Genomic DNA, 13,057 nt, shown 5'->3' with positions numbered 1-13,057 from the left:
GAATTGCGTACAAACATGCTAATCGGCTGGGTCAAGGTCATCAATAGGACTTTCTTTAACACACACAAATCTCAAACTGCCCATGATTACAGCTTCATGCTGCAATTACAATGACGCCTGAGGGCCGTTTCCACCAGTTTACCTGACATCTTTTTCCACCAGTGCAGTCTGCAGTATGCGGGTTTGTTGTATTTGCTTATCAGCTATCTCGTGGTGCTTTTGCTGTTGCAGGTTGTAATGCTCCAGTAAGCTTTTAGAGTTACCATCCACAATATTCCGACTGGTGCCATTGTCGGCAGTACAAAACTCAACTCCCAGCTTCTCTAGAAATTCAGAGTGAGTCAGGTGGCCTTTCTCTTCATTATCATACCTGATTACAAAATAAAACCCAATGATTATAGAAATTGCGGCACATCCAATGATAGAAATAAGGACTAAAGTTGCATTAAAAAGAGCATTCTGTATTTGTTTACTGCTATATGAGGAGATTTACGCCTCATTCCATTTTCCAACCAACTGACGAAGGTCATAGGCAGATATGTGTGGGTGAATTGGAGGAACCCACTCTAGATGGGGCACCAGTCCATCCCAGAATACACTCATACACATCAACATTCAGTCACATAAGACCACCAGTTAATGTGAGGAAACTGGAGAACCTGAAGGAAACCAACTCAGAAAGAGGAAAAATAAAAAAGTAAAGTCAACCCAGACATTTAGTGGAATGGGATTTCAATATATCACCACTGCTAGGTGAGTATTAAATGAATGAATAAATACAACAAAAAGTGAATTAAAGAATCAGAATAAGTGGCTGATCTGTGTAGGAATAGTCCTTACATCAGGAAAAAAGTGGCAAGGCAAAATGTAAATAATGGAATAGATTAGAAGGTGAATGATAGAACTCATGAATCAAAATACCAGAAGCTCAGGAAAGTTATTTCACCAAAGCCTAACACGTGTTATGATTCTGTACATTGGTGTATTTATGTATCTTTGTTTAAGCCTTCTTTTTATTAATGGTTACTTCCCAGTGTGGGTTTTTTAAGGTTCTGAATCTGACTATTGTGTTTATTTATTTTTATCATAGAAATAGTCATCAGTTATTTGAAATTATTTGATGGCAATTTCATAACATTACCTTTTTCCTGGGTACCACCTTGGTGTGTGTGTTGTTCTCGTCATGATACAGTGATAGTTGTCATGGTCTGCAAGTCCCAGAGTGTTTGATGTCAGCAACAGCCGATGCTGCAGATGTGCCACCATTAAAGTTTGCAGATCTCAAAGAAAAAACTAACTTCATATGTGTGTTAATTGTGCTATTAACAGTTTCCCAGTTCTGACTTTTCCTATGATTTCTTATACTACGATTATAGGGATTTAGATTTGGGTATTGACATTTGATAGGTTTTGGGTTTCTGCTCATTTACATTTCCTCTCCTGGTCATCTCAATAAATCTAGCAACCTGTCCTGTAAAAGGCTAAAAATACGTCAACCACTCATTAACATCAAAGTTCTCTGCATAATAATGGTAACATAACAATAAAATATTTTCATAACCAAAAAACAAAAGTCCAAAGTAAAAAATAATGACTAGGATTTCTTCAGAACGGTCCAAAATCCAAACATCATGACATTATCACACAATGTGTAGATTATTTCTGTCAGTGGTCATGGCTGAGTACTGTAAGTATTCAATTAATTGTGAACAGCCTTTGTTACATCTATCCATCCATCTATCCATTTTTTGCACTTTATCCGGGTCTGGGTCATGGGAGAAGCAGTCTGAGCAAACATGTCCAGATATCCCTTTTCCCGGCCGCCTCCTCAGAGCACCTAAAGTTGGAACACAAGCTCTGGAACTCTTAAACATGGTGACCACCACCAGTTTGACCTCCATGTAATGTTGAAGAGGTGTATTAGCCAACACAGCCCAACAACATCCAGAGACTTTAAGAACTCAGTGCCAATATCATTCACCCCTAAGGCCCTGTCATTGAGTTTTTCTTTAACAACCTCAGTGACAGCAGCTCAAGTAATGGGCGAGTCCTCCTCCATGTTCTCTGACTCTGCTTCCTAAAAGGAAGGTGTGTCAGTAGGATGGAGGAGGTCCTTGAAATGCTCCTTCCACCGCCCAAATACATCACAAGGTGAGGTCAGCAACACTCCATCCCTGCTATAAATTGCATAGGTGAAGCAGTGCTTACCTCTTCTGAGTCCTCCAACAGTTTGCCAGAATGGCTTCGAAGCCAACCAGATGTCAGTTCCCTTAGCCTCAAGTTTGTGCTTTGGCAACTGCAGTGCAACTGCTATCACTGCACTGCACTTGGTCTATCGGTACCTGACAGCTACCTTTGTTACAGTTTTTAAAGTGCATAAGTTTGCGGACTCTAATATTTATAGAACATTTAACCTGTCAAATGCTCCTCTTAAGCAGCTAAACCACTGCAACTCTAAGACTGATCTTATTACTGAATTTTATAATTTTGCACTATACTGCACAACAATAGTGTATAGTGTATAGATACAGATGAAAATTGTTGGTACCCCTCTACATAAAGCGAAAAACCCACAACTGTCTCTGAAATAACCTAAAACAGACAAAGTTAATTGGCATCCATCATTATTCTATATTTTAAAAAAAATTAGGCTTGGCTTTTGAGTTTTCATTCAACAGAATATTTCAAATAATAACACAAATGAAAATGGCATGGACAGAAATGGTGGGACCCCTTTAACCTAATATTTTGTTGCACAACCTTCAGAGACAATCACTGCAAACAAGAGATATCTGGAGCTCTCAATGAGACTTCTGCACCTGTCAACAGGAGGTCTGGCCCACTCTACCTGAGCAAACTGCTCCAGCTGTGTCGGGTTTGAAGCGTCTCTTCTCCAGACTGCAGGTTTCATTTCTTTCCATACATATTTGATAGGATTCAAATCAGGGCTCATACAAGACCACTTCAGAGTACAACAATGTTTTATTCTTAGCCATTCTTGAGTGCTTTTAGCTGTGTGTTTTTGGGCTATTATCCTGTTGGAGGGTCTATGACCTACGACTGAGGCAGAGCTGTCTAAACACGGCACAGTACGTTTCATTCCAGAATGTCTTGAGATTGTATTGTTCCTTGCAAAAAGCACTCTATGTCAGATGTAGCAAAATAGGCCCAAAACATAAACGAATCTACTCCATGATTCACAGTAGGTCTGGGGTTCTTTTCTTTGAAATATTCTTTTTTTTTTTTGTCTGGTGACATACAGCTGATGTGACTTGTCAAAAAGCTCCAGTTTTCTCTTATCTGTCCAGAGGACATTCTCCCAGAAGCATTATGGCTTGTCAATATGTATTTTAGCAAATTCCAGTCTAGCTGCTTTATGTTTTTCTTTTAACAGTGGACTCCTCCTGGGTCTTTTTTCACTGAGTCCACTGTCACTCAAAAAGACACAAATGGTGCGATCAGTGTCACAGGAACATCAGGCCGCATGGAGATGATCTTATAGCCTTTGCCTTTAATATGCTTGTCTATAATTTTATTTCTGATCACCTAAGGCAACTCACTGCTTTGCTTTCTCTAGCTCCATGTCTAGTGTGGGACACACAATGATACCAAACAGCAGAGTGGTGACTTTTCTCCATTTAAATTGACTGATTACATGATTGGAGATGTTTGATACTAGTGAAAGAAAACAGCTGGTTTGAAAAATCACTCAAATCCAGTTATTTATGATCTTTTCTAGGGTTACCAACAAATCTGTCCAGGCATCCATCCATCCATCCATTTTCTAACCCGCTGAATCCGAATACAGGGTCACGGGGGTCTGCCGGAGCCAATCCCAGCCAACACAGGGCACAAGGCAGGAACCAATCCAGTTCTAGAATATCTTCGTAGTGTAAGTAGCACTTTATGTCTTTTCACACTTGCTTTGCTTTAATCAATGACATATCAAAGGCATGCAGTTATACAAGGGGCGACTGCTTTTCATTTAATCACTTTTCAAGGGGCATTCAGCAGTTTTTCAATGAGCTGTAAGGGTACCAACAAATTTGTCCATGTCTGTACATGTGTTATATTTTTTGTGTTGTATTGTATTTTTTTTGTAATCTGTTCTCTTCATTAAATTAATTATTGCGTTATCAAAATATCTCATTTGTGAATTAATCTTGAACAAGAACTTGACCTTATTTAATTTCAAATGAGAGACTGAGCTAGCTGCTGATGAAGATGGGACTGACTCTGGATTCTATAACCCTGAAAGGGATAAGCAGGCACAGAAATAATAATAATAATAATTTTTACAACTTTCTGAAAATTTCAAGCATAACTTAAGCTAGCATTTAGCAACATGAAATTTTACTTTATTCATAAAAATAAATATAAAAATAACTTACCTAGCCCAAAGTTTTTCAAAATCATTGCTTGTGATGGGCAAATTGAATCGAAACAGGACGTCTCTGAGATCTTTTTTTCGAATTATACCTTTACCAGTTTGATCAAATTCTCGAAATGCCTGCAGTGAGTAAAAAAAAATTCTTTGTTTTAATATGCACTGTTAAAACAGAAATTCATAAAAACATGAGACAATGCCTTCATTATCTTCAGTGCTGAAACGCTTAGCCATTTTAGTTGTTCTGTATATAGTTTAAATGTGACAAAAGAATTAAATTCAAAGCTACCAAAAATATCCTAAGAATTCAAATTTGTGAAATGGTCGAAGAAATGAAACCTCTGCGCAGACAACAGTTTAACTAATCTTCGTGCACATTAATACACAACAGAGCGCCAGTCTGCATTACACTGATTGCATGTGTATTTACCATTCAGGTATGAAAATACAGTCCTATTATGTACCTTTGCACTGTTCGACTGTATTTATATCAAACTTAACAGTTATCCAATGCTGTAGCCCTTTCCATAAATATTTGTGGCACCTTTATCAATGTACAGTATCTGAGCATTACACTTTCATAACATAATCAGACAGAGACTGGGCCAAAGTGTTAAAAACATGGCCGACAATGGATCTACTAGATCTTATAAACTTTGCTGCAGCTGGCGAAGGTGTCATGAGTATAGAGGCCTGATGGAAAATACGAAAAGATGACAATTTGATCTAAGATTAAGAGATGAAGAAACCTTTAGGGGGCCTTGCTATTTTTTATTTAGGCAGAGGTCTGAGGCCAGTCAGAAGAACAAACTCATCAACCAAACCACAAGCCTGCTTAGGAATTTGAGGGCCAGGCTTATTTTACATTTCTAGGCCTTAGTACAATAGTAACACCATGTTTTTGCTGTTGAAGTCTCTTCTGAGTTTTGTGAGCCCTGCTGTCATAACATGCCATCCACATATTGGATCGAGGATGCTTCTCTCTACTTCAGACTCTGCCATTTACCTTCTAGAGACTGTGGTAGACAGAACATGCTATCAAGAAGACTTTTCTTCCCGGACCTTTGTTTTGCTCTCTGAACTATAATTTTATCTTCACATCCTGGTTTAAATGCTAGACGTAACTAAAAGGAGCTACCAGGAAAATGCAGCATTAGGTTCTTTGCTTTGTTACTTTGACTTTGACTCATTTGTTCATTTTAGCTTATTTCTTGACTTCCAAATTTTAAACCCCTGTCTTCAGACTAGTTTTGTCTTTCCGCTTTAATCCCTTTTACATTCCATTTCTTGGTCATATTTTTTCATTGCTCCACTGTATCTACTGCCCAGTCACAACAGCTTCTCAGTAAATAAATTCCTTGAATGAAGTTCTTTATGACACATCACTGTCAACAGATGTTCAATGATAATTGTTAAGGGGTTGTTCTGGCTGTAGTTAGAAGCCTTCAGGGGTTGATATGCTTGCCAGCTGTTCAATAAGCAAACTGAATTTTAGTTAGAAGCCCGTCTGTCAGAAAAACAGCCACACTGAGATTGGGTGGGTCGCAAGAGGACAATCACACATTCAGAATTACTGTAGTTTACTGAGTGAGCTCAACACCATAGGCAGCAGATAAAAACATGGTGTGAACCTTATCTGATCCAGCTAGACACTGAATCTTTGGAACCCTTAAGAAACATCTGTTTTCACCAGTTTCAACTATTGATCCACCTCTCCCAGTGTCTTTAATGAGCTAATTACTTGTTGATCTGTAGGAACCTTTTAGAACTTTAGATATGAAAAATACATTTCCCAGCACTGTGGCTGAAAGTAACTTATATATTGCTGAAATAAATGGACTACACAATCTTGTCAGTTCTTCCTTCACTTTATTAACTCTTCTCCTTTCTTTCTATTTGTCCTCCCCCCACACCTTTCCTTACAGCGACCTCTGCCTCCTGACTGATTACATCAATATCCCACAGTAACACATCAAGGTCACTGTAAATGCCATGGAGGACGGATAGGCATCTTGCGTAGCTGTGAGGCCATAATGGAAGGACTGCAGTTGTGGGGACAATTGATCAGAACACCTTGTAATCTTCATCCCAGCTGGGACTGAGGAATAATGGATGGACTGGGTGAAGGAGGATACCGAGCAGTTCATCCCCAACCCAACACACAGAAGTTGACAGTGTTTCTCTAGGCTGATCCCAATTAGGACAGCTGCAAGGTTGCATGGGAATTGAAGTGCAGAAGTGCAGCCCTGTCAGGGTCCTTGGTTGCCACCAAACGGTGCTGCTGAGGGAGGACAACGCGTGACACCAATCGTGCTCCCAACATTCAATGTATTGACACTGGAAGAATTCCCATGTCTGACTTGAAAAAGAGCCTGTACATCATAGTTACTCAATGATTATTTCTTTATCAATAATTATTTATTGCCCACTATTAAATGCTGCAAGTACGATCACTATTGTTATTTCTGATCACACCTCTCTGATATTGGAGCTTGAATCACTATGCCCTACACACTCATTTCATAGCTGGCATCTTAATCCCCAGTCATTTGCTGATGATAACCGTACAGAATTTATCTCCAAGAAAATTGATTATTTTTTAGAGACAAATGCATCCTCAGAGGTCTATGCAGGAATTCTCTGGGAAACTCTGAAGGTGTTTTTGAGAGGACAGATTTCATATTTTTCCCATAAAAATAAATTGGAGACCATGAAGGCCTCAGAGTTAATCATCAAAATTACCAGAATAGATTAAAAATACGCCAAGTCTCCAAATGAGGTAATTTATAGGAAAAGACAGGTTTTGAAATCAGAATTTAACTTCTTGACAACAAAAGAAACAGAACAGCTAATCTTTAAATCGCGACATCATTACTATGAACATGGAGAGAAGGCTAATAAGATCTTAGCTCAACAAATCCACAAGCAGGAAGTTCGCAATGCAATAACAGAAATTACCAGTGCAGACAAAGACAAAATCATTGACCATAAAAGTATAACCCAAACGTGTAGGGAATGCTGTAAATCCTTACAGTCTCCTCAGGGTAAAGAAGATAAGACACAATCTAAGGAGTATTTTTTTTATATAACATCTAGATATTCATAGTGCAGATGAAATGGACCACTGACACTCCCAGATCTACTGGATGCTATAAACTCACTCCAAAGTGAGAATGCAGTGAGCCCTGATGGCTACCCAATGAAATTTTATAAAAAATTAAACTAGTTATCTCTACTATCATTAAAAACTATTATTAACAACAACAAAAAAAAATAAAAGCCTGGCACCTCACATCAGGGAAGCAAAGTTGGGAGGCAGTGGGCGAAACTCATCAGGAGAAGTGGAAGCGGATAAAGACAATTATTTAATTATAATGCAGTATCAGTGGTTGTGTGCACTGCAGAAGAGGTCAGTGAAAATAAAAATGTATTATTTTAAATCCAGGGTTGTGTTAGGTAACACTGTGTCTGAGGTTTGGGGCTTAGTGGTGCCCCTTGAAAGTTTCAAAATGTTAGGTGAATTATGGAAATTGGTGAACTGTACTGGTCTGACTGGTTTATTCTTGTCAAAATGTATTACTATGTTTTTTTCTTTTCATAATACTATTTCATTTTTTTGGACTGTCAGAGATGGCTGGGGTGGCAACCCGGCCGGGACGGCCAGGAGGACCGGAGGAGGGCTTGCACCTTCCCCAGACCATGTGGGGATGACCACCCTGGTACCTTTGGGGGCCACGGGTACAGATCTTTGAAGCTCCACCCTGTAGGGGCCCGTGGTCACCACCAGGGGGAGCCCCAATGCCTTGTTGACACTGGACCTCAGCATTTCCGCCACACCCAGCGGCGGGGGGAAGAAGAGCAGGGACACCCGGAGTGCTTCCGGGGATGCAGCCAGCACTTCCGCCACACTGGGGCGTGTCGGTGGGAGGTTGCTGGAACACACCTGGAGCACATCCGGGTGCTTATAAAAGGGGCCGCCTCCCTTCATTCAGGGATGGAGTCGGGAGGAGTACAGACAAGGTCTAGAAGGAGAGGGAAAGAGGCAGCCTGAAGAAGGAAGGCATTGTTGTGGCCAGGACTGTGTGGGGATTTTGGGTTTGAGTGGCATTTGAACTTTGTATATAATGGATGTAAATAAACGTGTGTTGGATGACATCGACGTGTCTGCCTGTCTGTGTCCGGGCCAGCTTCCACCACACTTTTACCAGTTTCTTTATAAACACTATGGAAATAAGAATTTGTTAAAAATGTTATTTTGCAACTTAATCTGCTGCAACATTTGTGTACAACATAACTATATGCTCGAGGTGTAAACATTCTAACTGAGAAATGTTGACCTTTATTGTGTGCAGTAGAACATGAACATTCAGTGAAGGATGATGAAGTTATAGCCAGTTAAATCAAAGTAGCAGAAAATGGTCAAAAATAAGTTTAGGTTTAAAGGGTTAATCCAAAGGTGTCATTTTGCTTGACTACTCACTATTTAAACAAGGAAGTAAGTTCCAAAAATGCTTTTTTAATTCAAACACAACAACAGGTGTAATCTGGCCGTATCAACCTTTATACACTTGCTCTAATGACATCACATGTGTTGTGCATTTTGGGAACTACCAGGTAAGACTGCAATGGAAACAGCCAATTCATGGGCCCCGAAATGGCAGCATCCATATAAAAAAGGATGGCATGTTACATATATTCAGAATCCTTGGGTTCCTGGACCCCAAATAGATACTTGCTTTGAAAACATTTTCACTCAAGAAAACTGCTGACCCTAACAATTATGATTATTTCAAACTTTAGTCAGCTTACATTAGGGACCAATATTTAATTCATGTTTACAGTTTCTTTGTCTACTTCGGACACATTATTAAATCACTGTCACCGTCATAGCAGGCTACCAGATAGGTGGACAGGTCCAGTACAGATCCACCTTTATAAGAAGCCTTTAGCAAGGAATCAACACTCTCACATCATGGGCTTTTTAATTAATTTTAATAGTGCAACTTTTCTGGAGCATCCCTCTGGGATTGGGGGATCATTGCCTCCCAGCTCTAGGACTGTGAAAACAATTCATCCAATGCTCACCTTAAACGATGACTATGACTGTAGTACACATTGCTAACAGTTTAGTTTGCAGCATTGACCTCCAGTGTGACCTCCCACCAGATTTTCAATTATAGAAACAGAGGGAAAGAAAACTGAGTTTAAGACTATGAACACATTCTTTTCATTTTTATAGAGCTCCATTTACATCTTTTATCATCAGATGTTCCTTCACAGGGCAAAATGATAAAAAATCCATCTCATCGGTACAGATTTGGCTATTCCATATAAGTTATTATCCTACCTTTGCTAGGTCATGCCATCTGGTTTGTGCTTTGGTGATCAGGTAGTGATGCACCTGTTCGCAGACTAGATTGATACCAGTTTCTGGCACATTTTTCGGCCTATAAATGAAAGGAAAACACATAAATTGAATTGAATAGTTGCTTAGATGCATAAATGCAATCAAAATACAAGAAAACCAATCAGAATAACACTCATTATTTTTATCCGTCACGATGGATGGTCTTTCCATAATTTGGTCAACTCCAAATGTACCGAAAACATGCAAAATGTTGATTTTAATCAAAACACAAGGAGGAGAGGGTAACAGGGAAAGCACAAACTAACGAAAGAGACAAAACTGCATAAGTCTTCTGCCTCGATGGCTCCCATGACTTACTATAGGCCCATTCACTGAATGTCTACGGGTATAGCTTCCTCCTAAGTACCACAAATTGTTCTTCTTTTCTGATCTGCTATCTCTCTCAACCCTAGCTTTGTTCAATTGATGAACCTAACTCTAATTGCAGGTAACCAATGCCTGGTGGTATGTTTTAAACCACCTGCAGCTTAAACACCAAAAGAGTTCAGCACCTTCTAGTGGACCCAGTATCTTCACCCCTTTGCTCATTATGAAGCTTTTAAACCCAGCTTTTAGGCAAATTATCAGCACCAGTTAGTGGCCTGAAGGAGCCATCTCAGTGTCAGTGCATGCAGGAACTTGCTTGTTAACTGGTGTTATTGTGGAACCTAATGTATTTGAAGTATTTATTGTCCTCTTGTAGTCACTACTTTCACTAGTCTACTTAGATACATTCCCTGGGTATCTTTGTGGGTCTTGAGGGGTTGTTCCCTTATTATGCTATCCTAGTACCATTTCCACTTCCGGCCATATCTTGGCCATTGCGCAATCCTAGATACAACAGATGCACACATAGCACATTTTAGAATTTGAATATTATGAAATTTGTGAACTATGTAATACACTTTTAATTATGCCTGCAGCTTAATCACTTAGGAGGTGTAGTGGTTAGTGCTAGGCTCAGATCAGCATTAGTCTATTTATTAGGTGGCCTAGATGGCCACTTAGAACACTGTCATCTGAGGGACGCCATTTATGAAAGTTGAGGGTTGCATGCTTCAGACACCGAAAGGGGAACCCCTGCCCCAATACTTCCTCCATTCGTTGAACTACGATGACATTGTGTAGACCCTGTTTATGAAAGTAAAAGTGCACACGCTCCGTACAACAAGGGTATCATACACAAAGGGGTGCCTTTTGTACTACTGAAGAGGTATGTGCTCCAGACACCAAGGGGGACCTCCCCCAGGTCAACAAAGTCTAATAATACCAACTATCCACTATGCACAATGAGGGGTGATGTCCATCTACCCTGCCTAGGGCTCCAAATGGACTTTGACTGGCACTAGTTCAGATCCTAAAACTATATTTCCTATTTCCTAAACCAACATAATTTAAATCAATGTGATGGAAAATCAGATATTTAAGAATTCATATCCAGTTACCTTTGGCATAATAATATATTTCACCAGGCTCTCGAAGGCAGACAATGTGAGTCCTAACTTTCACAGGAATATCCTGTTAATGATAACAAGCTTATGAACTATGGTGTACCTGAGAGGTTGGAGGCTGGCTGCTCTTTTGGCCTTGGAACCATGCAGGTTTATTTTCTCCAACATCCAACTGGATGTTTTATATTCCTGTCCTTACTGATCATCTGACCAAAATTTGTCATTAAGCAGGACATTATGATTCTGTACTGTTATGAATAACTGCTCTTTAGCTTAACTTTCACTTTTGACTCTGTTTAACAATTATTATGTGAAGCACTGAATTGCATTCATGTATGAAAATTTGCTATTTAAATAACTGTTGTTGTTCTCATGAACTCCCTATAGAGAACATAGAGGAGTTTTACGTGCACGACCTTCGATGAAATAATTTATTGCAGTATTATTGTACTGTCTCTTTCAAACATACTAACCCCCAATTCCTGCCCTTCCTTTTCTTTCTCCAAGTAACCAATCACCACACAATCAGCTCTGTAATAGATGTTAAGCCAGCTATAAGCTTAGAACGCCGATTCTTCAAAACTTTTAAGGAACATTGAAATATCTTCGTAGTACATGTTTAATTATTCCATCCATCTATCCATCCAGGGTCACACCAGTCCCAGCAAGCATACAGCGCAAGGCAGGAACAATCTCTGAATGGGGCACCAGATCGTCGCTGGCGCTGCGTCATCATGTCCTTACATGTTTAATTATTAACAACTAGCAAAATACCCGTGCTTCACAGCGGAGAAGTAGTGTGTTAAAGAAGTTATGAAAAAGAAAAGGAAACATTTTTAAAAATAATGTAACATGATTGTCAATGTAATAGTTTTGTCACGGTTATGAGTGTTGCTGTCATCAAGGATTTGATTATCATTATTTCTTTCAATCAGGTTCGTATTTGGAGGATGTGTTGTGTTCAAGTTATATTCCGTGTTTGTCAACCGTTGTAAAGATAACAGGTTTTATTCATCGAAGTGTTCATTACCCAAATCGGTACTCATGAATCTAAGATTTTTAACAGGCATTCCCAGGATTTAGGTTGTGGATTTGCCTGCGAATATTTAGCTATAGTGTGTCTATGAACTTAATTTAACCTTTCCCAGTCCTGCAAAGTCAGTTCACGTGAGCCGCTCGGAGTACATGCATCGAAGCTACTCATCTGTGCTTGTGCTATCTCGTGCGATCTCACGATGTCCACGGCTTTATTTAATGTTAGCTCAGACCTGGCATACCAGCAATTTAAACTCCATTACAGCAATTTTAACTCTGTTACAAAGTGATCAAAAGTCTTGTTTAAACCCTGCGTCTTCTCATTAAACTTGTATCTCGCGAATATCGCATTCATCGTAAGCATGACAAACGCCAGCGGCAGCCTGTCCATGAACTTAATTTAAACTTTAGGTTTACACTGTGCTTTGTTTCCGAAGTAGCTGCACTTATGAATATGCTTGTATGCGTCACTTGCTTCATATTCTTTTGCTGCCTTCTCAATTGTGTAATGCGTTTTTTGAACAGGTTTCATTCATCACAGTGATCACTACCCAAATCGGTACTCGTGAATCTAAGATGTTTAACAGGCATTCCCGGTATTAAGTTGTGGATCTGCCTACGAATATTTAGCTTCAGCGTGTCTATGAACATAATTTAAACTTAAGCTTTACACCTTGCTTTCCTATTGATATGTGTACAAAGGCTTGCTCAGCGTCAGAGGGTTTCCGCAGTAGCTGCACTTATGAATATGGCAAGCACAGTCCTTCACCCACTCAA

At 39.5% G+C, this 13,057-nt stretch overlaps 1 protein-coding gene across 1 annotated transcript in view; it reads right to left on the bottom strand.

The window, feature by feature from the left end:
• Positions 1 to 13,057, bottom strand: part of LOC120534598 (EF-hand calcium-binding domain-containing protein 6-like) — a 204,716-nt gene that overhangs the window by 23,991 nt on the left and 167,668 nt on the right. Inside the window, exons 5-7 of the mRNA XM_039762187.1 lie at positions 9,735 to 9,834; positions 4,392 to 4,510; positions 143 to 370 (exon numbers count right to left, since the gene is read on the bottom strand). Of these exons, the coding sequence (XP_039618121.1) occupies positions 143 to 370; positions 4,392 to 4,510; positions 9,735 to 9,834 (447 nt within the window). The remainder of the gene's footprint in view (positions 1 to 142; positions 371 to 4,391; positions 4,511 to 9,734; positions 9,835 to 13,057) is intronic.

This window comes from Polypterus senegalus, chromosome 8 (assembly GCF_016835505.1).
Source record: "Polypterus senegalus isolate Bchr_013 chromosome 8, ASM1683550v1, whole genome shotgun sequence".
Lineage (NCBI taxonomy): Eukaryota > Metazoa > Chordata > Cladistia > Polypteriformes > Polypteridae > Polypterus > Polypterus senegalus.
Note: the sequence above shows the minus strand (reverse complement) of the source record. Positions and strands in the feature narration are given on the sequence as shown.